The sequence below is a fragment of the Anticarsia gemmatalis genome, chromosome 7, assembly GCF_050436995.1.
Source record: "Anticarsia gemmatalis isolate Benzon Research Colony breed Stoneville strain chromosome 7, ilAntGemm2 primary, whole genome shotgun sequence".
In the NCBI taxonomy this organism is placed as follows: domain Eukaryota; kingdom Metazoa; phylum Arthropoda; class Insecta; order Lepidoptera; family Erebidae; genus Anticarsia; species Anticarsia gemmatalis.
Window position 1 is genome coordinate 11,268,945 of NC_134751.1, and position 26,725 is coordinate 11,295,669.

General features: G+C 35.5%; 1 protein-coding gene across 1 annotated transcript in view; it reads right to left on the bottom strand.

The window, feature by feature from the left end:
* Tmtc3 (Transmembrane O-mannosyltransferase targeting cadherins 3) overlaps positions 1-26,214 on the bottom strand; it is a 114,069-nt gene extending 87,855 nt beyond the window's left edge. Inside the window, exon 1 of the mRNA XM_076116097.1 lies at positions 25,533-26,214. Coding sequence (XP_075972212.1) covers positions 25,533-25,838 — 306 coding nt within the window. The 5' untranslated portion in view covers positions 25,839-26,214. The remainder of the gene's footprint in view (positions 1-25,532) is intronic.
* Positions 26,215-26,725: the final 511 nt, after the last annotated feature.

Sequence of the window (26,725 nt, forward strand, 5' to 3'; positions counted from 1 at the left end):
TATTGCTTTCATGATTTTGTACGAAATAAAGCCAAGTTTCATTGTACCTTAGTGTGTCTAGTCCAAATTGATACCTAATGGAATAGGTATCCCATACTCACGATATAATTTACTTTTATTACTAAGTAGGTAAACGATATTCAATTTAAATATCATTACCGATGTCCTCAAAGACGTGGAATTTGTCAGTAAAGCTCTACATATCTCGGTCATAGACCTTGCGTACATAAGTAATATGCGTACGTGTTACTTAGTGCTCATTCACGTTGACTCGCGGGCGCGGTGGCGGGCGCGGTCGCGAAATATCAAACGTATGGCGATGTACCGAAGTGTTCACGTACAAACCGTTCGCGCGGTCTAAGTCGCGGGCGAGCTAGCGGCGTCGCGCGCGGCCCGCGTGGCGGGCTCGCGCCAATATCAAACAAGTGAAGATGCTCGTGTGTGTTCACGTCGAACTAGCGGTGGCGGGCGCGATTCACTCGCGATGTCAAGTAAGATCAACCAGTTTGAGCCAGTTTGAGCCAAACGCCCGCCTGGCGGCCAACGTGAACACAAATCGCCACGTCCCCGCGCTTTCGACCGCCACCGCGCCCGCGAGTTCCAACGTGAACGAGCACTAAATATTATCCTGCAGAGCGTACAACGTAAATACTAATTATTTTGCACCAAAAGTTCCTTACAGCTACGAATGCCAGTAGCAAAATAGTACTTCGCATACTTGTAACTAAGTTGAAATATACCCGAGCAGAGATATACACAGAAATATTAACTCGTATTAGTCACGGCACTCTCTACCTAATTCATACAATTTACACGAAAAGTATTTTAGTTCTGTCTCTTATTGTACGAGTATAGAATATTTTCTGCCAAAAAACTCGTTCACACTTCATATTGTGACGAAGACGACACAGACACGAAACTTCTACGCAAAATATACAAATGAAAAGGCGTCGCCGATGACAGACGGCCCGGATTGTGGAAACTTACAAAAGAACAGAAAGTGTGAAGTATCATTTATTAAACAAATTGATAGGTACGAACAGTAAAAAGCTACTGAATATTAATCGTTTGAAGCGCGAGCTTTTGTACCACTAATAACAACCTTATTAGAATATGAATAAGGATCGAATTGATTTGTTTAAGGGGTTCGTGATCTGAGAGTTTCGGCTCAGGAAACAAACCGAGAGTATGTAGGTCAACAACTAGAAGGGAGAGGCGGTGGGTAATTGGAACGTAAGCCATGTGAACCTTCGATTTTCCGTAAAATCTGTAGTCGATTTGGTATTGATGTATTGACGCCCGCGCTTCTTTGCATCTGAATATGGAAATGACTTATATGTATCACTATGAGTATATGTGCAGTTGCCAAGAATAAAGTCACGACGATAGAGCACAGAACCGCCTACATTTCCTCCTTAATTAGTATTCACCATTTCATAATTCACATCGTTTTCTGTCCACAGATCAAATCACTTTTTTTAGAAACCAATCCTAATGTAATCTGTGTAAGTTGTTTTTATACCTCTCATTTTTATTAGAGAGATTCAAAAATCGACCTGGATTCGTTAATGTGATGAACTTTTTCATCGTGCGCCTTAATTTGAAGGGAAAACGAGATGATAGGAAAAGGAAAAGCGCTGGTTCGACTAAGTAGTACGTACCTTTAGATAGCTGAGAGTTTCCTTTTAGTAAAATTTCTCTCATTAACCTGTTGAGAAGTCAAACATTTTTGCTGAAGAGTTATCTGTTGATTTTCGCTAACTATCTTGCTTATCTTTACTAATATTATAAAGCTGAAGAGTTTTTTTGTTTGTTTGTTTGTTTGAACGCGCTAATCTCAGGAACTACTGGTCAGATTTGAAAAAAATTTTCAGCGTTGGATAGCCCATTTATCGAGAAAGGCTATATATCATCACGCTGCGACCAATAGGAACAGAGTACCAGTAAAAAATGTTACAAAACGGGGAAAATTATGATTCATGCTTTTCTAGTTGCGCGGGTCAGCTAGTCTTAGATAATTTGTGTAAAAATAAAAAAAATTTAGTCAGTAAGGGGGAGATAACGAAGTAAAGTACGTGGCTCAGGTGCTCGTTTTAAGCGTAATTAGAGCGTCTACCGAGTGGAAGTTTTCGACAACGTTTTCAGCTACATTTCCCATTATGAGTTCATGAATATCAATTAAAGTTTACGACTTAAATTGGCGTTCCACCGATATTTAATGCTATTTGCATGTTGTGGAGGCATTAACTTATCCGACTATTACCGCAGTAATTGGCTTCTGTGCGTTTTCCAATGCTACGTATATTGTCGTGTTATTGAAAAGTTATGAGTTCTTTGTGGTGTTAATGTGGTTTGTGTTTGTTTGGCTACCGAGCACTCATAATACTAGGCATATACACACATTCAGAATCGATTTGTTGATGGTTATAAGCATACATCTAATATGCAATTTCACACTAGTATTCCCAAAAAGTATCTGAGTATTTATGCATAATCACTTCGTTGGCACATAAACAATATCAAAGAATGAGCGCCAAGAAATAATATTCTACAAAAAACGCCTAGCTCGCGATATTAAAGGACAATTTCAATTAGTTGATTACATTACACAATGGCTTATATTACTATAGTTTATGGAACGTGCGTGTTGGTCTATGTAAGTGCTCTTTAATTTCATAAAACATTAGTTGTATGATATCTCCTATTTTCCATAAATGTATAGAAGAAAAAACAGTAGTAGGGACGGGAGTTTCATATAACTTTTCTTTACAGTCGTCTACAAGTACATACTACCGAGTATTTTAGTTTGACATTTAAAATGTACTTCGAAATAAGTTCTCACGGCACCCGCTAGAGGCGCTGACAAGATTCGTTTCATTCAAAATTTGTCGATAACTGGTTGTCGATTGTAGTCAGTAATTACCGTATTTTATTATTAGTATTCAGAAAATTGTTTTATTCTTTACTGAAGCATTTTCGTTCAATTCGATTCATGTAATATGAATATACGGCGATGTTTATTCAATTTTAAAATGATTGTGCATTAAATAAAGGTTGCGCCGTGGGTTCGACGTAAACAGGCAGCCAGCCTCGCTAATTGAAGTTCCCAACAAAATTAAGTCAATTTAACTTCATTACGGTGTCATAGTATTTCACTAGTCATTAATAATGTATTTCGTATTTATATGAGAGTCGGTATATTTATTTAAAGGTCGTATGTGTGATGAATTTGGTTATCATGGGTCAATGAGTTGAGGTTCAAATTGCCTCTCTGCTTGACACCCGTCAGATATACATTTGTGTACACTCACAGTAATATAATAATGAATTATTAGTAGCGCGATTCTGTGCAGTCTGTCGAGTATCGAAATTTTGACATTTAGAATGTACTGCCAAAATAGTTCCTACGACGCCCGTCGGAGGCGCTGATCAGATTTTCATACAAAGTTTCTCGATGACAGGTCGGTTGTCGGTAGTCGATAGTAAGTTAAGTAGTAGAGAATCGAGCTATAGTTCAACGTTTTGTGCTGTTTCGTTTCGTATCGAAGCAATAAGCGTTCTTTGGCCTTTTCCTAACTCTAAGAATACTGGCGTGATTTTATATAAGTGTTTTGTTGTTTATGAAGAATGGATTATTCTAGTACTTCTCTAAATTTATATTTACTACAAAGGCTGTCCAAGGCTAATGTAGGTGTAAGTGGGCGAATAGAAAACAACACAAGCACTTGTATCAAATGTATTAAATTCCATGTTTTACCCCGTAGCCATTTTGAGTATTATCATGTATTTTTACTTTGAAAACAAATACTTATTTGAACAGCGTTTTATAAAGAACCGCTTCCCACACGAACCTCGTGGCAGTAAATGATAGAACAATAGTTAATTGGCCATTATTCATTTCAATTAATTGGCCACTTAGAGTGGAAATTATGAGTAAATCATTGGGGTATTGTCTTTATACTTTTTCTTATAAATTGATTAATAGAATATTGTGAATCAATCTTTTTTTTTTGCTTGCGATTCAGCTTGGTTTCTTTTTCCACTTCCTATTAATATTATAATTGCGGAATCTTTATTACGTGTGTTTGTTTGTTACTAGTTTACAAAAAAACTAACAAACAGATTCTGGAAAACTAATATTTTACAACATGGTGTAACGCATATAATACTTATTTCCCCGCGAAATCTTTTTACGCGAACGAAGTCGCGGGCGGAAGCGAGTCGACCATAAGTATCTGCTTTTAACCATATAAAACACACTACGATAGAAACAGTAAATTAATGTGTAAATATATATTATGATAATGATAATAATTTTATGAATACGATTTCTATATAATTAATTTGATAATTAATTAAATAAACAATGCATAATTGTTTTTGTATACGTGATTGAAATTAAATTGTTTCCAAAGTTTATTGTTATTAAGCGTTTATTTGCAGATATTAAAATCAAAGAAGAACAATTTTCCGCAAACACGATAATAGCGTTAAAACTTATTAAGAAGGAAATTGTTCAGTAATGTTTTCTGCGTCGGTAAGGATGCTAATCACACTGTATAATTAGACTTTATGGGTATAGAAGAAAGTGAAAGAATTATGAGAATCACCAGGGTGTGTCTCGGTGTAACAGGAGGCTATTATGTAATATATTTTGCCTTCGCAAACGGTGGATCTGGGACTTCTTAGGGCGAGCGTCCCTTATTAGGCAGGAAGGAAAGAGGGAGAATATTTTTAGCAAGCCTGCTCAAGGAAATAAGAACGCTTTTATGTGTAATAGTACAACGAAAAGATTACAGATATAAGATTTAATTTTTCTTATCCACAGACATTCTGTCAAGATGAGACAGTAGACATAGGAGCGTGCGACAATGTCGACGATTGATGTAATTTATAGGAAACGCCTCCAGTGTGACTTGTGTGTGATATTGTTTGCTTGCGGCTGATATATTAGTCCTACGATTCCATCAGACACGTCTAATATGTGCTTGGAATACAATAACATGTCTATCTGCAATTGATGACATTCCGTTTTCTGATTCGAATGAAAAACTATTTTTAGAATGTAATATATTTGGTAGAATTTGTTTTAGTTTCTAAGAAAATAAAATATTTGAATAAATTAAACATTCCAATGTAAGGAAAATAGTTTAAGCCTTTTACTTATAGGAATCACGAAAAATAATATAAACTAATGCTTCAAAAGCTAAATAGTAAAAGGGATAAATTGATCATAGTATTAAATTCAAGTTCTAAATATAATTCAATCTCACGCGTATTTCTTTTCTTCTATTATAACACAACATATTGTCTCTTTATTATACCGAAGTGCAATAACCAGAGGTAATATTTTTTTATATCTCTTATACGAACACGTTTTTATACTTAAATACAACATTCGCTATGTAGATATTACCTTTCATCTACATCAGAAAAATAAAACCGAACATAAAAAACAGACAATCGTATTTTTGTATGAGGAAAAGGGGGAGTGTACGAGAACGTCGGTAAAGCTGGGTTTAGACGTGAATAATTATTATTTCTAGGAGGGGTTTTCTTGCATCAGAGCTATCAATAAAGCCTTGGTTGTAGAGAGCGAGTCGTCTCGCCGCCAAACGCTCTATCTTCGGGATTAGAGCTCGACAAGGATTCTTGCGGTGTTTAAATTTAGATTCCGATCTTTACTATAATCGCTTGAGACCCGTTTATCGTGGCTTTCAGGAATTATTTTGGCTGTCGCGTTCCCTGATACGGCTCAGTTAACTGGTATTTATTGGGTAAGCGTAGGTTTGTGTTTCGAACCGGCTTTAACATATCCGAGAACTGCGAATTACATTATCATTACATCTATACATTGTGTTTGGCGAACCATGATATTAAATATAAAAAATGTATTCCAAAACTTGAATACAGGTAGGAAACAAATACGTAAGTGTCAAGTATTGTACGAAAACACATCAAATCCGTCAAGTTACGTTGCCATGCAATTTGTAAGAGTCAACTAAGAGAAACGGGTCTGTATTGTGTTCATAGTTTCATAGGCTACCTGTCACTCTCGTGTACCGTCATAATACTGGACGTTGCTGCCACGGATATATTTGATGTTGCCTGTTCACTGCTACCTTTCAACATAATATCTCCATTTTAACAAAGCATCAACTCAGATGTGAAGTGAATTTCAGAAATTGCGTTTTCAAATATCGAGTCGACGGATTACTGACTGCGGGTCGTTTCTGAATATAACTTTGTACATCAGTTTCTACGAGCGGACCAACCTTAATATGACGTTTAGTTCTACCTTTGAACTTAATTGTATTATCCTCTTAACGAGAAATGATTCCATCACGAAAGCCATTATTAACCTTAATCACCACCAATCTGTTTTGATACTGATTCGGAATCCCTAATACAACATTATCTTTCCACGGGCACACCTTGTTTTACTGTTTATTATTTAGCTTTAGCCTCATCAAGCCCCGAAGCCAGCAAATTAATGTGTTCATAATCTAAATAAAGCGATAAAAGCAGGCGCGCAAAGCTTTGTAACACAGCAAATATTTCTGCATCAAGTCCGCGGTATCTTGTGCTATTAATTTTCGTTTTACACACTGACACAGTGTAGTCTGTCCCTCGGTAATCCGTAGATTATGCGGTTCCGGACCGTGCGGATGAGCCCCGCGGTGGGTCGCGTCGCAATCAATAAGCCAGCACTGATCCTGCGTCACTCTGACTCCAACTTAATGAAGTCCCCCAGAAGTCACTCGGTTCCGTTACTACCGCTGCTTCCTCAACTTTCCATTACTCAAGTAAGCCCTATCGATCTCCCCAGCTTGCTGTATACGTACTCACTGTCAAATGTTGCTTTATCTTATATTAGGGCCCGCTTTTACGAGCGTGTTATGTAGGGACTATGATTGGTAGTCTGACGTCACGCCGATTCGCCTCTGTCTTTCTTATTTAAAATAGAAGATGACTTACGATTGGGTCTCGCGTAGTGTATGGTAATTTTATACGTCGCGATCAATCAATCTCAGTTTCTTTCATCTGCGAGACGAATATGTGAATACGTATCGTCTAGTTTTCTGTTTATTTGCTTTGGGTTTTGTATTTGCAATCATTACAGCTAACACGGCTTTATGTCTGACGTATTTTAGCGAGCGTTTACATTTGCATGCATCTAATATTAATAATCATCTCGATAATGTAGATTAGCGAAACATTTTATTAATTACGTGGTTGCGTTTACCGAGTATCGAACAACATGATCAGTCTTGGTAATTATCAGGCGTTGTTTTCGGGATTGCTTTTAGAATTAAGATAATTAATTTTGTTTTCTGAAGAAAAACAGGGTAAGAGCTTAAGTAAAGGTAAACAAACTCGTTTAGAGAGCTCTAAGTATGTCTATACATTTAATTTACGAATTCCCAACTGGCTTTGTGCGTCGAAAGCTTTGAGTTGGAAACGTCAAGTCAACAAATGCAAATGTAGTAACGTCGTGGCAGAAAATCTTTACACAGTTAATACTCAAGGGGTTTGGAGAGTCAGGCGAACGCGTATAGCTGGCATTTAACAAGAAATGCACAACTTAGCATTTGCAAATGCAATTTATTTGTATTTTGCTTGGCGACCGGAGCGGCGCGGCGCGCGGCGGCGGAGCGGCGACACGATGCTGCGAGTTCGTTTAGAGACCACAACAAACACATTTGGGCGATTCCGTTCGAGTCGAGGCGAGGCGATAAACTTTGTTGACAATGACTGATGCGGCGAGTGCCCGATCCGGCCCTGTTCGCTACGTCCGCGCCAAATGTGCAATTTTCGAACGTGCCACTGAAAAGGACTAAAGTTTCCCCTTTCTCAGTATTGTAACTCAATTTTGAGACAGTGACACAATGCTGCAGGCGACCCACTTTAACTTTGCAGACTTATTTTGATATGAGTTACGAACTCCGAGGGTTCTTCATTGTGGTATTTCTAAAGGTTTTATAGAATTGCGCTCTATTTTCTTAGTTCGAATCTTGATATTACCGTTTTGTTGTTCTATTGAAAAATATTCATGTTGTTTTTACCTGAAACAAAATAAAGTATCATCAGTTTTATTATTAGTAATTGTTCGTATAAGCCAAGTAATTAGGGTTCATATAAAGATTTTCGGATAAGTCTTTGGGGTACATGGGTATGTTTTAACGAGTTTCAGACTTATAAATGTAATGTCAGTTAATACAAACACAATCGTCCTTCCAGATCGCTACAAAATAAGCCTCCAGAGTCATTACGCGAGGCTCATTCTAACCCAGTTGGTAAGTACAGTTAGCAACTCGCCACTCTTAACAATGGCAGAAATCTTAAACTTAAATATAATGTGGATAGTTCCCACATTAGGGTAGCCGAGGGCTCATTACGCGACCTCGACAACTTACGACGGCAATCGTAAACATTTTGACGGCCGAGACACACTGTACACCAAGTTCAGCAACCTAGAACCACTAACTGTACTTAAAGACTCCCTGAAGATACACTCTGATACTATGATATAATTTAACCCAAACCCGACTCTAAATACTTTATCTAAATAAGGGAAAACCAACAAAGAAAAGCTGTTAGATCGCATAACTTGCAAAAGTGAACTAAATAAAAGCGTCGCGTCATCATTCTTATTGACGATGGGCTATTACATCAAAATGAATGTCATCATCGTTTGCAGCTTTCCTGATTTTTGCTGGAAACAAAGCTGTGTGAAACAGACACTGCCATTAAGTTGGCAGCGCCACAACGGATATAAACCTACGTATTGCTGAGACACAATAATAGTAAAACAAAGGACGAGATACTAGGAACTCGCCATAGTCCTTTTTGCTTAAACCAATTTACGGTTGAAAAGGAAAACAAGTGAAATATCGCAAAAATGTAGTCTGACATATGTTCCCGAAGAGGAAATCCTGCGTCTTAGAACTGAGGCGTTCGGAATCTCTTTGGCAAAATGGACTTAAGGAAATAAACAGGTAACACGTAACTTTTATGTTGATTCGTGAACGTCTAAAGAAGACTTCACGTATGTGATCGTCTTACGTAACTTCGGAGGGTGCATTGTGCGAGTGACGAAGTTTTGCAACTTGATTATAATATAACGTGGGAATCTTGAAATTGTATAATATCTTACGAGTATGCGCAATTTGCATCTGTTGAAGTTGTGGTAAAGTTTTGAGTAACATCGCTTACTAAATTCATACGTGCTTAGTGATAATAATGCGCATGGCATATCTCGAGTGTTAGATATTTGAGCATAAATGTTAGTGATAGTAAACATAGGGGTGAATAACGCGAGTAGTTGGCGTACGTAAGACTCGTGTAATGACGCTCGCGCATACTAGGGTGTCTAGCAAGTAGGAGTCTGGTAAACTTGCTTGGCAGGGAGCCTTGGCACAGCTGCCTGTTTTATTGTGAGTCCGCGCCAACAACCGGGAGATTTACCCCATCTGTAATAGCTCGCCTCGTTTATTAATAGCTACGAATGTTGTGGTCTTGTAATGTTTTCGGTGGTTAATAGGCGGATCATGATTTTGATAAATCTTAAGTCATTTTGCAGTACCGATCTTTCTATTGGAGTTGAGTTACGGCACTGCGTGTTTTTGAACAGCAAAAAAAATATAAAAAGTAAGCGTTTTAATTCTTTTGCTATTTTCAGTCAGATTCTGATTTTTCCAAGTCCAGACAAACATGTATTTTATTGGCGACGGGTTATTGAGTGAGCATAATGCATGTATCAGGACAATATAGAAATGATTTTGTCCAGGCTGACCCGTTGTCTGTTCCTGTTATAGAATTAATTTCGCGTCGGTATTTTCAATAGAAATACGCCCACGGAAGGTAAATATTAATTATGGCGTGGGTGTACTTTATGAAAAAAATGTATACACATGTCTACTGTTTATGGCAGCCATTCACCTGCGCCCATTGTTTGCGATGGATCCTATCAAATGGATAAAATATATTATTAAGGATACACATACAAGTGTGCCCACTTGCTAACAAGGATGGGGGCATTATATTGTCCGAAACATATAGTTATTTATTTGATACATAAACTGGAATAGTTCCTACTTGTCTATAAAATATAATAAAAACGACATATTTGCTTCGAAATCTTAAGATAACAATAAGACCTCGTTGACATTGGTCTTAAACAAAGCTATTGCTATATAATGGGTATGTAAGTATTAAAGTTTATGCTGATTTAAGCGTAAAAAAGGATTTTTTTGTTTAAGCATAGTTGCTTAGCAGTCGAAAAATACGACTCGATTTTTTTTATATATTTTATTTAATCCTGTGTTACTGGCGGAATTAGGCGCAGAACCAGGATCGCCCTGTATTATTTCTAAATATTAAAAACTGTATCAACACAGTAAATGCACATCATATTAGTGCCTTCGGCATATTATATGCATATTACTACGAATATCGCTTCGTGATACGAAATCCCATTTGTTGAAATCGGTTGAATAGACGAGGGGGCTATGGAGGAACTCATCATCATTGAAACGACAATAGGCCTGGGGCTAGAGGCGTTGACTGGGGATCAAAAGGTCGCGGATTTGAAGCCGTTGAAAAGAGGGGAAGAGGGAAGTAGATACGGTATGCTCAGCTGGTATTAATCTAGCGTTACCGAAGTCATTGGAGTAATTTCGTTCGGATAGAAAATACAACATTGTGTTGATTTTATTACATGTTACGTAGGGTTAATTTAATGTGTACTGTGCCGCAATATCATATTTTTAAATAGAATCAAAATACACAGTTATAAATGTGTTGTTTTCTTTTATTCTTGGATGCAGTAAATATGTATCAATAATATTTATTATAATTTTTGTCTTTTAAAAGTTTCGTTTCAAAAAAGCAAGAGCTCATTAGACGAAACAAAAGGCACTTTTCCATCAGCAACATGTTTCATAATTTACTTTGAACCAATTACAAAATATCTTTGTAAAACCTCTACATCAAAAACAGAGCTCGTAGTTTGTGTAAAATATGCGGTAACTACAGTAATTTATGAACACGAATAGAGGCCTGAATTGTAAAATTTGTAGGTCTTCGTCGGTCTTGTGAATAGCCTACGAAACACTCTAAATTACGTCAAATGTACAATGTACAGTACATGACTGAGTTATAAAATATTCTGCTTAGAAATTATTTCAAACATTTGCAAATATTCAAGTGTATTCTTAAAGTAAAATATAGGAACAATCTAACAAGCACGTAATTAATAATTATACTCGGCATAAAACAACTTCGAAAATATACTTCCATCCGACAATTCTGTTTCGCATTAGTTCATTTTTTGCAATCCAAAAACGAGAACCAGGAAACAGACGTGACAAAAATACAAGCAAACAATATCAGCGAGATTTAAACACCGTTTATGTACACTAGAAACGCAAACATTGTCACGGGAATTTTGAAATAACGGTCAAACATACGAAATTACTGTTCGACCCGAGTTTACGCTAATGGCAGCAGCGAAACACCGGATAACGAGCTAAAAGTTCACGATACTCGAATAATAAATAAGGAAATCTATGGCTTTCGGCTTTGAATTCTAACAAGCTTGAAATATGGCCGAAATTACTGCGAACTAGGCAATACTAGTAGATATTAGGTGCAAAGCGTCCATTGCCGAAGCGTTTTAAATATTCTCTGTACCGTCTTCACATTCTGTTTGTGTAATATTTCAAAATGTTCTTTAGCTTTATAAAAAATATTGAGAACGAAATACAAAACAGACGTACGCAGACGTACTTACATACATTACGTATAGCAGATGTTTGTCATTTTCTCCCCTTGATCCGCTTATGACAAATGGGGTATTATTTGACTTATCTCAGAAGCGGAAACAGATTATTTGTAAACACTAACTACAGTTTGTAACTCAGATAGATGGATTACGGATATAAATACACGATTTAATTATTCAAATTCCTTATTTATGTTTTAGTACAAATATTTAATGGAAATCTCTTGAAAGCAAATCTGTAAGATTGTATAAACGCGTTTTTCCCTAAAATATAGATACAATTAAGTCTGATTTAAGTGGCTTCTTTGAATTTCTTGTAGCTCTGGGTTTGTTACTAAGTAAGGAAAACATTTTTATAAAAATCATCCTCGCGTTTGACTTTGACACTAGAACCAAAATCCGAGATACAATAACGTTAAAACATTAACTACTAAATAAAATTTTGGAAATTAAATAAATATTATCAAGAATTTATACTGTTCCCTGAAAACAAAATTAAAGTTTATTTTCTGCATTTTATTTTAACAAACTGTTTTATGTCGCATTAAACTGTATTTACCTCGTAACACCATAAAATAAGTAGATGGCATAGTGAATTAACTTTCAAGCAACTTGTTGGATAAAAATATTTCGAGACGAACAGGAAAACTTTGGAAGTTTTGTATAAGGCAAAGTATCGCAGAAGGTTTCTGCACAATGCTCGCTTCACCAGGCTTGTCTTACGCAAACTTAGCAATTGAATATATTTTGTTCAAGTCCCCTCTATTGTGTTCAAATACAAAAGGAACTACGATTTCAAGTATTGATAAACTACTGGCAGGGTTTCTTAGTGTTTGTATGAATGACTTATTAGTTAAATTAAGACACAATGGGAAGCCTTGTGTTTTCAAAGTGAGGGCAGCATTGAGGGCGAAATATACAAGTGCAAAGAGGTAAACAGTGGGTTGTGATAACGATTTGAAATTGGGACCATTATTGATAGAACTTAGAGGAAAATGGAAATTTTATATAAGTTTTTGATATCAAACTATTTTTATTTCCAGTTAGTTTCGAGTGTTAGGTATTACTACAAGAAGACAATACTCACAATACTATGTACAAAATCCTGTGATTACCTTTATTTAGAGGTGGGCATGATTTCAATGTAATGTAACACTGCTGGGTAAGGCTATTCTCCCGTAATGAGGGAGAAACATTAAAATACATGCAAATCGGTTGTCGGCAGAAAAATTGACATGTTTCGATACTTTAAAAATCACATTGGTGAAAGACCCAATTTGATAAAGTAAGTACAATAAAATGAATCGCGCATAAATACAGGGGGTTTTAATCGGAATAAGTTAAAAAAGGAGCGCTAATGCACTAGCTGGGGATCGGGAATCGGGATAATTCCTTTGGTACTAGTCCGGGGTGACAGTGACGGGTAGAGGCCGCGGCTATTTTCAACCAGGCTTAATGAGCCTCACTGTATTATGCAGTTTTATTTTACTAGAATATGTATTAATAGTTTCTCTTTGGTTATTGTAAATATTTGACGGGCTTATTTAGATAGTGTTTGAAGCAATAAGAAGAATAATAGCAAATAATATTTTCTTTATATGAGAAGAGTTGTGGTTGCCAAAGTCACTTGCTAACTTTTCAGTAACCTAACGAAATATGTTTTGATTGGTTTTCAAAATATATACTAAAACTTTTGCTCTGGTTTCAAAATTTCCGAATTAGTATCTATTTTCTTATAAGACACAATTTTGGCAGTTATTTTTATACATTTTGTGCTATGCACTATCTACGGGACAGGCTAGCAAGCACTTATCTAAAAAGTCGTGAAACTCTTTCATAGTGCAATAGTAGGTATAGCTTATAACTTAAGGAATGTATCTATAGGTCTTTGTGATTTCAATATAAATGATAATAAATAAATAAAATAACTTCCTTATTCAAAGAATTCCTTATTCGTGAGAGTACAAACATTCAAAACATAATTCAGTTTTCATTCTCGCGACGTCTGTAACCGCAAAGACTTCGCAGTTTAAGATGTGGACGTTGAAATTAATATTTATTACCGACGTAACTTCTAAGTTGTTACAGACAGACACTAATTAGGCCCAGCTAATTAACAATCTTAATTTGTTTACTCCCGCCGTTTCTATAAAATTTTATTACAGCTTTAAATTTCATTTTATTCAAGCTTTCTTACTTCTCTTTGGTTTCCTTAGACGTTTCTATTTCCACAATTTAATATATTATGCTAAATTATATACAGAGTTATTTAATTTACAACTGGTTGTTTTGTTTCTTTGGTTTATTTACAGGATGCCGCAAAGACAACTTTATGTTAACATTATACATTCGTGGCGCGGGGACACTTGTACTCTATGTGCATAAAAACATTGTTTTTGCGTAGATAAATATGCAACTACCCAGTCCTTCAAAGCTACTCTAATATACCTTAATGATTAAATAAAGTAAACTTTGCTTTTACAAAGTTATATAAAATGAGTGTTGGTTGAAGTTGAAGTGCTGGTGGACTGAAACTCGTCAACTATGAGTAAGTAACTGTTTATAAGTTAATGCTGGCATGCAGATCTCAAACATTTAGATGAACAAGTTCATTCATTCAGTGACATCTTTTTTTTTATCAATTTTTTTTGGCAAGGCCTTTAGCCAACAAAAGGCTATGTCGGCCTCATAGGGAAACTCACATTGTGTACAGTTAAATCTACAAAAAAACACTAATTTCCTAACTAAAGGCGATTAAAATTCGTGAAAAAAGAGAAACATAAATTTAACATATTTTAATTTAGCATATCAACAGAAAAAACATAACTAAAGAACTTAAAAATTTTTAGAAAACGGATCACTTAAAATAACATTTATACTACCATTATGAAAAAAAAAATGCTGCAATTGCAACTGTGCTCTAATATTATTATATAAATTGCATTCTATTAAAATATGCAACAAATCATCGATTTTCGAGCATGAATTACATATCGGCGACGATTTAACATCCACCAAACAGTGACATCTTATATTTTTAAAAGGGTCTAAGTTAAAGAGTTTTATCCATGTTTTTTTGGTAAAGAATATGCAATACGTTGATGTGAGCAAAAAATAATTGATGAAGAAAAAACGTTAAAAGTCGGTCCCGGTTGTTGTCTACTAAGATAACAGTCGTTAAGTCACGTCAAAGGCCTCTCGGGCGGCTTGAACAACTTTGACACTAGGTTGATCACTAACCATACGCCAAACAACTGTTTAATATAGAACTAGAATGTCGGTGTTTTAATGTTATGATATAAATGAAAGTCGCTATTGAAAAAAAAACAAAACCAATATGTAGTACCAATATGTAGTACTTCTAACGTTTGATTTTAGATGTACGGCTCTAAGCTCTCGTTTGACTTCAATAGCTAATAGATTAAGATCTTGAAAATAAGTAACATTTATACGACAAGAATATCTGGTCACGTAGCAGAGCATCTACTAGAACCGTAACAATTTTCAGACAGGCACGTACCATTCGTTCTGGTCTCAAAATAGGTTAGTTCGAGTATGAGAACAAAGCCATTCGTTCAATATCAAATTATAAACCGCCGTGGATATATGAGCTAACAAATCGAATCATACTCTCATACCTCTTCAGAAATAATGAGGCTAAATGAGTTAGATAGAATTACTTTTCATTGAAAACGTTCTAGTTAGTCTTAATTTTCTAAATTGCAATCATTCCACTGAGTAATTCGGAATTTCTCTTCAAACAAATGTGGATAAAGCCGTGTGGACGAACAAAGGGAGCTTCTAAGAATGAATGGAACGGAGGAGAGAAAGACAGATTAATTTTTAAAATAACGGCCTGAATCGGTTCCCCACTAGTCACTAACTACTAACTATCAAGTTATAACGTTATTAGACGTCCCGCTGGAGCAGTCACTGCCGACTTTATTAGCTTTTAAATAACGAAGTTCTGGTGTTATCTGCATAGAAGTTGGGAGGGGAAGTTTTTCCACAGCAGAACAAACACATTAAAGGATCGCGTCCACGTCCTGGGGCGAGGCTCGAAGGCGCGATAAACTTGGTGTGCTGACGTTGATTTATGTCTCCGTTTGTTTGTCCCGGAGACAGCCAGCTCCCGAGTCCCGGTTCATCCCGGAATACCGGTTTAGATAAGACTCCTCTAATGCATACTACAAATTACTGGACGAAATTGCTGTTTACGCATATACGGGGACGAGGAGCGTTTGCTAATTCGTCTGGGGGACTATCTTACCTTATATGCGCAGTTGATTATACCGTCTCGCCAAAATACGATAATAATCTTTAAGTGGACGTCATAAAGTTTGCAATTCTACGCTCCCTTTTAATGGAAACAAGGAAGCGAAATTTGCTGGCGAGAGATGACTTGAAGTTTGTTGATACAATGAAATACATTTAGGGGGAGGTTGTATATTTATATTTAGGCAATTTATATTGGTGATATGACAAATTGGTCGTTTTAGCTGTGAAAAAATTGCGCGCAGATAAGAAATTGGCGAAAGAATTTCCCTCTTTTATACATTCTGTCTTTAAGTATACGTTATAATGAAAAATATTTCTGTACGGAAATGTCTGTCTGTTCTATAATGTATTTTCAAGTGACGTTGTTACACTTATTTAATTATCATGAATAAATAATGATGCAGGAGACAATAATTAATAATTTTACGTTATGACTGGCAGTAGCAAAACATTATACTTGTGTTTGTTTTATGTCTCTCGACCCAAACTTTACCAATACGTCCATCTGTATTCTGTACAATCAAATAAAAGTATATATAAAATGCCATCAAAAACATTCTGTAAAAACCTCAAGTCTCGCCGTAAAAAGTTGTGAGATCTATATAATACCAAGTCGATTAATCTATTTAGTCTCTACTTAAAGGACCTTCTGTCTTAAGTTATTACGTATGTTATTATCATGCCAATTATAAAAAAAAAATACCTTTAAAACAAATAGACCGACCTGGCCATCGCATGATTTGATTATTAGTATGTATTATGTATCACACTACACAGCACGACGAGAACTTAATGCTCCTGAAATGTTAATGGCGAATTTGTGTTTTCTTGCGATGACCAAGTCGATCTATTTGTTTTAAAGGTATTTTTTTTTATAATTGGCATGATAATAACATACGTAATAACCTAAGACAGAAGGTCCTTTAAGTAGAGACTAAATAGATTAATCGACTTGGTATTATATAGATCTCACAACTTTTTACGGCGAGACTTGAGGTTTTTACAGAATGTTTTTGATGGCATCTCACTTCTTTTTGTAGAGCGAACATAAGTCCAATTTGTATGGAAAGACGTTTTTTTTTCATAATTCAACATATTTTCCTATGGGAATGTTGTTCAGTTTCATGGGCTAAACACCCTTACCCACCCTATACCCCTTCCCGTTATGCCTCATATAGTAGGTACCTATTTACACCTATTTATTTTATTTTCTACAGTAATAATAATTCATTAACTGCAAATATAACCTTGTAATCTTATACATTTATATGGGATTACAAAGTTATTGTTGCAGTTAGTGTATTTAGAAAACTGGACCGAAATTAGAAAATATTGAATTTTTCCCATGATTAAGACACTAAACCCTATTTGTATTCTAAATTTTAAGCTTCTAAGTCTGCTAGAAGTACCTTAGACTTTTGATGATCGGTGAGTCAGTGAGTCAGTGAGTCAGTGAATCAGTGAATCAGTGAGTGACAAAATTCAAAATTTTAACAAGTTGTCATTCTTAAACTACTGGTTCAAATTGACTGAAATTTTAAATATACCGTGTTTATACAATGACTGATTAGTTGCTGAAAATCCAGGCTTCTTGTTTTATCCACAACGAAATTATAGGGGTGTCAAAAATAGCCCGAATTGCTTCGAGAAAAGGATGTTACGGCCGTGCCGCTTTTTTTTTGCTCGACTTGCGGGGGCACTTCCGTGCCCCCAGAAATTCGTAATTTTATTTATATTGTCTTGAGTGCAGCGTTTCAGCAATTTCAAGACAGTATTTGTTTTATTCTATTTTCCCATGCGGCTAGATAAATATAATATAATAATCAATCACACTTTACTACTACCGCAGTTCATTAAGTAACAATACCTTTAACAACTAGCGCTATTTAGCACCACTAAAAGAAAACAGTAAACAAATAAAAGTCGTAATAAACATTGTTCATAAAAACATTGACACAATAAAAATAAAGATTTCATTGGAGCAGAACTAAATTCAAACAAGCAATAGGATGTTGTTAGGTCTCGGATGCGAGGGCACCACCCGGGGTGACGCGCAAATCTAATTGGCTGTTTAAACCCCGCTTCACTACACTACGCTTTAGACCAACTCTGTAAAATTCAATCTGGAGTTCAATAATGTTTCTTTCACGCCTGTTACACTTGAAGATGTAGAAAGAGGTGATTGAGGTGTTTCACTATTCAGGCCTATGTTATATGTGGTGATACTATTGCCATATATCGGGCACATTTAGGATTGTCAGATCCAGGCTCGTCATGTCCTGGACATCGGACATTTCTTGGACCACGAACGGAATCAGAATTTTGGTCGTACACCAAGTAGAAATGACAAAAAATTCTTCGTTGTATCGTAGCTTTGTAAAAACTAGTATTTTTCTAGCAAAGTTAAATTACTGGACACAGAACAACAAAATTTCTTTGCTTCAGTAACATCCATATATCGTGTCATATATACAATTGAAATGAGTTAAAATGTAAAGTCCAAAATAACTAGCCCTACTCGGGTATCGAACTGTATGCCCAATATTATAGCAGTGATATTTTAACATAGTAATCCTCTCTGCTAGAATGCTAAGAATGAACGGGCTTACTAATGCTGACTCGGCAATAAAATGTAGGACAGCTAGCGAGCCTTATTTGTCTGGTTCACAATGTGTTCTAATTTGTGTTATCTAATATGTACCTAGAAGATGTATTACTTGTATTTGATCTTATTTCAATCAAGCTACTGAATTGTTAAATCAATGATGTTCAGTATGTTTATTGGAGTATCTCAGTTAACAACTAGTGAACGGCAATTTGATGGTTACTATTCAGTTCATTGCTGTTTTGATGTAACGTTCTAATCACAGTAATTTAAGGAAAAAATCAATGTGCAGTGCGGCTTTCAAATTGTTGTTAACTAAGATACGTGATAGCCCCGCAGTATACTTATTTAATTGTGTCTTAGTTGACCACAAGCGAACGTCTATTTGATAGCCTCTTTTCAGTACATTGCTTTTTTGACGTTACGTCTTAATTGTCTTAAACTAAGAAATAAATCAATGCACAATATAGTGGCTTTCAAATAGTTATCAACTAACATCCACATTAGCCCCCAGAGTGAATTTTGATGATACCTTTATAATATAGATATGAAAACTTAGCTTCGCTTTTATTCAAATAGAAACTAGCATTTGTTTCGAGTAGATTGTTCGATAAAGTCATGTTTTTTACTTCTGTTACTGTAGTTTTATTATTTTATGTTGCAGTACTTCCATTACTTTTATCTGTATACCTGCACATGAAACTACACATTCTACTTTACCTCTAGTTTGATTTTTTGTTTGCAACTGTAATTTATTTCGCGTACAATTCTACGACATTGCTCGCTGCACGTTTATCTTCAACACAAAAACAACCCTCTTGAAAAATGTATTGCGCTTTCCTACGTGAAGTTTAATGGTTGCGAGCAGTTAAGAGTACACCTACATGCGTACTCCTTTATACGAACAATTTATAGGAGAAAAACCTTTGTGTTTTAATGAACGAGTATCAAAATAAAATAGAACTAAGTCATGTTACTTTCGAAGTCTTAAAAACGAAAATAACTTGATAGAAACGGTTTAATATTAAATGTTTTTTTACAAATTTCCGTTTTACATACATATATACAGGGTTTTATGTTAGCGAGTATGTAAAGTGTGGTGTACACAACGTGACGTCCAATTCCCGCAAAAATATTCCGCCGTAACAAAAATAAATAAATGTGTATGTAAATCGCCGCGAGGGATGTCCAGCTTAAATTGGTAGATAGTCTTGTTAAGCCCCATAAATTATGGTTACATTCAGGGTCTCAGTTAAACACCGAACATTTAAAATGCTACAGTTAAATATTTACAAGGATAAAATGATAACCGCGTATTCTGCAACGGTCCGTTACATTGGAAATATTTTAATATCACGTTATTACTGTGTTATTATTCACTGATGCGTATGGTTTAATTTAATTTGGGTTATTATGTCTCTGTAATTCCGTATTAATCTGAATGCTGGCACACAAATGGCACATTGATATCTTTGATGTAAAGTGAGTGAGTATTATTGTGAGAAATGAGGCTGGGGATATGTTAGTGGGATGTCTGTGACTTTTAGTCATAACTTGTTACGAGGTTGTGTTTCTGTACAGTATACAATATCGTGTAGTCATACTCTTATTAATGTTTCATTTCAGTAAATTATACAGAAACGTAGAAAACAGAAAACCTGCAATTGAAGTGACAACAATGTGATTGATAACATGTAACATATAATGTTATTTTAATAAACAATTTTAACAGTTTTATCGCTCGGTATAACGACGTCCACGCGATCTCATAAATTACTCGAGTACGCCACAAATGAATTTCTTGAAAAGGTCGTAGAAATTAGAAGTTCACGACAGTGTCCGGTCACGCGACCCACAAACTCTTTGTACATATTTACCTGTTGTATTATTTAACTGCGGTTATACCCAGTTGTAATTCACTACTCGCTCCCTAAATAATAGCTGCCTGCGTTATACGGAAACGCCCATATAAGTACCGGGGCTGAAACTTTTATGACATAAACAAGGACACACGCGCCGGTCCAACTGTCTACAACTCCCTGATAGTTGCGCTTTTGTTTTAAACCCGAAAATACCCCTTAATTATAGCATTCAACGATGTTCTCAAGTAAAGTTTTAAATCTTTTGTCTTCAAACTCAGTATCCAGCTTTGATTAAATTTTAAACTCCATTAAACAGTATAAATAAGACTTTATTACAGACCAAATTCAGATTAAACTAGCTCCCTGAGCTTCTGAATTTGCTGTGTTAGCCTTGAGAACTTCTGACGTAAAAACACATTAATCTCGCAACAGGAAGAACAGCTTAAAGGTTTAACTCGGTAAAGTAACTGTGAGCTGTTTTAAACCCCTTTTTTCAAGGTTAGCCAAACTGGCGTTGTAAAACAAAACATGCGAATGTGTCAGTCCACAGCTGTAATTAACAAACGACGGACAGGGAACATGAAAATCGAATTGCAAAAAACTGGGGGATCATTGGACGCGGACCTCTCATAAATCGGCATCGGCGGGCGTGGAATAAAATAATCGAGTGACAAAGCGCTCGCACTGAACGGCTCGATCCCTGGTATTCCATGCATAAGCAATATAAAATGTTATTCTGTTCTGGTGAATAATTTATTCTCGATTGTCACCCTTGTCGACATCGAAACCGAACTTTGTTCACCAGGTGTTCGATCAAACAATTACATGTGTTTCACATTATGTATTTGATTGCCTACTCTGTTTTGGATCCGCTTATGTTTTACATAGCTGAATAATAAAAGAGGCAGCATTGTAATCTTTAAAAGAATACTTTATCACTAAAAATTTTTGTACGTATTGCCAAGTTTGGAATAGTAAAATGATAAGCTTTTTATAATACACATTCTGTGATTACGAATAAGGATGCAGACGTAAAATAAAACAAAGTTAAGGAGCGGAGCATCGGGAGACTAAAGATGAGACAAAAAATACAAAATAAGCCGATATGATGAATAATGCCGGCGTTAATAACAAAGATCATCATAATTCATTACATTTCTTGCACAGTAGTTCGGCGAAACTTGTTGTATTAATCAAATCTTAAGAAAGTTAATATTTAAAGTGAATACAGGCTGAAAGTTTGTAAACAAAAACATCGCGCGGACGCTTCGACGGAACCAAACGAAAAACTTGTTCTGCTGACATTGATGGATGTGCCGGCAAACGCGCTAACGTTGACGACCATTTTGCCAATGGTACGTCAAATACCTATACTTACTTCTAATTCGATAACGGAATTTACACCGCCGTCATTTAATTTACGAGTATGCTTATCATTTTATTACTTACAGGAAAACCTTTCTGAAGAAATGTCCTGAAGAGGGAATGACACAGTAAAATAGCTAATAATAGCTTCTTTTATTAGCTTCGCCCTTTTTCGTTTATAAATTCAATGTACGCGACTACGCGTACCTCTTGATAGCTTATTTGCATTTTGGCAATGACGTAACTCAGAATTTCGCTAAGCTGACATGTAAAATGGCGTTAATCTCTTATTTAAATACTTACTAATACCCCGTCCATTGTATTTGGTCGTATAGGATTATAGCAAGTTGAAATAGATGTAGCATTGACGTTGTAATAGGGCGTGATGATTTTAGTTCCCTTCGTATTAGAGTATTACGGATTTTTTTAAGAGATTATGTAGTCCGTTGTACGTACACATACATATGTTGGCAAATAGTTACTAATCAAAATCATGCTTTCAGAGTTATATAAATATAGGAAATGAGGAAAACAATCGGTTTTTTTCCTGAGGGGCATCTTGTTTGCGTAACGTGAGAGTTTTGATTTTGGCACTGTTGGATATGATAAGAAATTAACTTTGATAAAGCTATAATAAGCTTTTGTTTTTATTACTTCCTCTTTAAGATATGTTATAGATAGAGCAGAAAATATTCTTTAAGAATCAAAAGAATTGTACATTAAAAAAAAGTAGGCTTAAAGATTGGTTAGTAATCTAATGACGCCTTCTTCCACTCGGCAATTGATCCTTTATTAAATATAAAAAATGTTTTTAAATCAATTCTAAAAGGCATCAAAAACCAACAAAAAAAACTGATTTTAATTGAGACAGACACTAGAAAACATAAGAATCATATTCCTAAGATAATATCTGACGAGATACGTGTCTCAGTTAGTCTTAAACGTTTATGTCCGTTCTGCAGAAGACAGCGGCGAAACTTTTATTACGTACTGTGATATACGAGCTGCAGTGGCACGAAGAAAATGTCCCCAGAGATTAAATACTTTAATCAACCTTATAAAAAGAACGCCATAAAATTCCCCGCTTCCCGTCATTATTTCTATGTATTTATAGTGAATATTCACCATTCATCCATTATGAAATTCACTTCGCATTTTTAAATGCTTTTAAAAAGTATTTTCTTCGAAAATTGCATTTAATGGTTTCCCAAAAAAAAAAAACATTTTTTGTGTGAGTTCGTTTATTTCGCGGAACTGTTATTATACTTTTTTGAAAAGCTATATTATTTTTCTTTTTTTTTAAGAAGACTACGGCGTTTTTGTTCTTTTTCCATGCGACCTTTCATCTGACATTCAATTACTTGATACACACTGCAAGTTGTAGTGAAGCGATTTAATCAAACTACATCTTTGCGACTGGAATTCTAAATGAAACTTGTAAAAGGAATACTAGTCCAATATGAAGGAATCTTTTCCAAGTTACTCTGTTTTATTTGGCGTTCGTTATTCTTAGCATTGAGCAAATGTTTTAAATTGCAGAATATTGGAAAAGCTATTCAATATAGTCGAATAATTTAGTCGTATCGTGTCTCAATGGTTGTTTGACTCGACTGTTTAAAATAACAAAATTATAATATGAAAAGTCCTTCTTTTGATTTTTATTCTTTTGCTTGTAAAGGTAAAATTAACATAATAAAGTGCTAAGGTTGTATTCTTTTTAATCCTGCCCTTGTAAGTGATATCATGGAGGGTTTCATTCACCTCGTTTAATGAGCCAGTCTCTTGTATGAATAAATTGAAACCTTAATAAATACCACAATTTCTAAGAAAGATCCACTTTATTGACTGCCGACAGTATCTGCTCGTTTTAGAATGTTGTGCTTTAATTGAATTTGTAATTTTAGAACAAATATATCAAACCTGATAAAGAAACTGTCCAGAATAAATTTGAACTTGGTGAATAATTTCATTGCTAAATAAGTTCTCAAAAGAAACATACCTTCGTTCTATTATTGTAGTTTTATATTTTTGGACAAATTGGATCTCAAATATTTCATTTTTGTATTAACATCACATATAACTTGGTGTTGTTTTCCCATAATAGTTGTCAACATAAACATCTACTTTAACCCACAATCACATTTGATCTATGCACGCGAGGCGCTACGGTTTCTTGTTTTTATTTACAAATCACGCACTCTGAAGCTCGCAAAGTCATTTGTGTACTTCTCCCATTCCCCTGACATTCCATTCAACGCTTCACGCAAAATATATTCAGTCGGAAGAAGGAGCGATTACCTACTTTGATTATACTTCCCGTTTTCAATACCCTCGCCGAACCACATCCGTATTGTTCTCTCACTGATACTGAGATACTTCAAAATATGAAAGGAATCATATTGGTTTCTCGTAAGCAACTTATACCCAAGTCTCAAAATATTTTATGCAGTATCAAAACTTTTTAAGTGGTCAATTATAAATAGTCAGTTTATTTCTAGGTTGTACTAAATTTTATTATGCCAATAGTTTTTTTTTAATTCCGAAATATTGTTAGTCAAATGAATCCGTTGATTGTCAAATACATAATTGCATTTGATGCAGCACGTTTTGTTTGTGAATTCGAAACAATGAAACTCAAATCTGGGACACTGCCAGCAAAACAGAAATTGTTTTGATAAATCTAATACAGTTTCACAGTCGGACGGCATAGTGGATAGTAAATTGGGGTGAGCGTAATGCACATGGTTGAAACATTCATGGTGATTACATACATAAATTTGCCAGGTACCTGCGCGTAAATGCTTGATTTATATCACTCGTAGAGAAGTAATGTGTCGCAGTGTTTCATGTCCACCAATTATATTTTGCATGTTCGTGAAAATACATTACGGGATAAATGACAAACGCCAGATTTAACGAGATCATCTGCCTGACCATTGAAATGTTTTCTACGTTGTGGATTCATATTTTTGACTATGCGGTTAAATTATAATTTTAATAGTTTGTATAAATGATAGCTGACCCGCGGCAATCAAAAAATAAATGTGAAAGCCAATTTGGGAATATATTTTTAAAACTGAAACTGAATGTTATTGAAAGACGTATATTTTAATGGATCAGTAATGCTTTTGGAAAGTGAGTATAATGTATTCTCCCTCCATATTCATTTTTAAATATGCACTGATATTTTTTTAAGGAAATTCTGCGAAATGTTGGTGGTTCAACGAAGTCTATTGTGAGTTTTTCATCCAATCTGCTATTATTATTTTAAGGGGCTCGAGGGATGGAAGCATAAATGTTGTTAATACAATTAGTATCGATATCGCTGCGATTCCTGATTCAGTAGTAAGAAATAAAATGTTAATGTACAACAGTCCAAAAGTAGAATATTGGTAGAAAAAATATGAAAATAAAAATCTGGAAGGAAAATTGTGTTTTGTTTATTCATGTTTTTCGAGTAAAAGGTAAATAATTCGTAAGTCCTTTGCGTTATTTTATTTATGTATCACACAAATAGCATTGGTATTTAATTTTTTTAATCACTGTTTTGAATCATGTCCTTAATATCTATCAAACACTAGTAGGTAGGTATTTAAAAGCTCTTCAAAAAGTTTATCTATCGACGATGTTCGCTCACCTTATGAATAGGAGTTCCCCAAAAGTCGTTGAGAAATATATTTGAGATCGGTGTTTGTGGTCTCAAGTCTCTGTTTTCTTTTATGGCACTTATATCATCAAAGACGAAACCGCAGTACAAACAGTTGTGGTAGACGAGTATGCAGACGAGAACCAAAATAGCGCCTAGACCACGACGCGGAGGCTCTGGCAGGTCCTCGGGTAAGTGATTTTGACCCGTCAGGCGCCTTTTACTACGACCTGTTCTGGTTCTTACTGCCGACATCACTCCTCCGAACCTACACACGCCACTTACTCGGTCCATCATTAATCACATTAGCAAACAAATATTTTTTTCCAATCAGCACGAAACACTATACAAAACAGTTTCTAATAAATACAGTCTTATACGAAAAAAACGATCCGAACCGCCAGAAATGTTTTAGTAGCTAGCGAAAACACAATCACGAATAGAGCCGGGGTAATAAATTTCGCTACACAAAATCAGAGGTTAAAAACGACTAATACATGGATTAACACTACGCAACACTAAAAACCGATTGTTATGATGAATGTTTAGGTTATGACGGAGCACATGTCACTATGTTTTTTCGAAATCATTTCATTTGACATTTATGTGATAGTTTCGTTCCGGCGAGCGCGGACACACCCGCTCACTGGGCAGATTCGCCGACGACTGCCGAAGAGCGACGAGCGAATGCCGCGTCAAGTCACGTGACCCGTCGTTTTACTGCGGGTCGTTTTGAAATGGCGCATGCGCCCCCGTGCCACGGGCTGGCGGCAAAATATTTTGTTACGTATTTAATTTTGTGTTGTCTGATTTATAAATAGTATAAATAAAACAATTATTGTTAAAGTTAAAGTTATAAAACAAATTATTTTATTTTATTTCCCACTGTCTGGGCTGAACAAAGCTAAGTAAAGTTACAAAATGCAGGTAAAAGGTAACGCCTTACAAAAAAAAAATTGTTTACTAGTAAAAAAAGTTTGAGTAAAACAAAACAAGTTATATAAATCACAGTTATTTTAAGAGTAGTGGCATATTATCGCAATTTGATTACCCTACGGTATTATGGGCGCATGCTCGGGAGGTGGCGGGGGGAAGGGTCGGAGTAAATGTTGATGACGACATTTGGTCGGGTTCGGGAGCCTGAGATGAGAGCGCTCAGCGATCGGGATACGAGCCTCTCTATT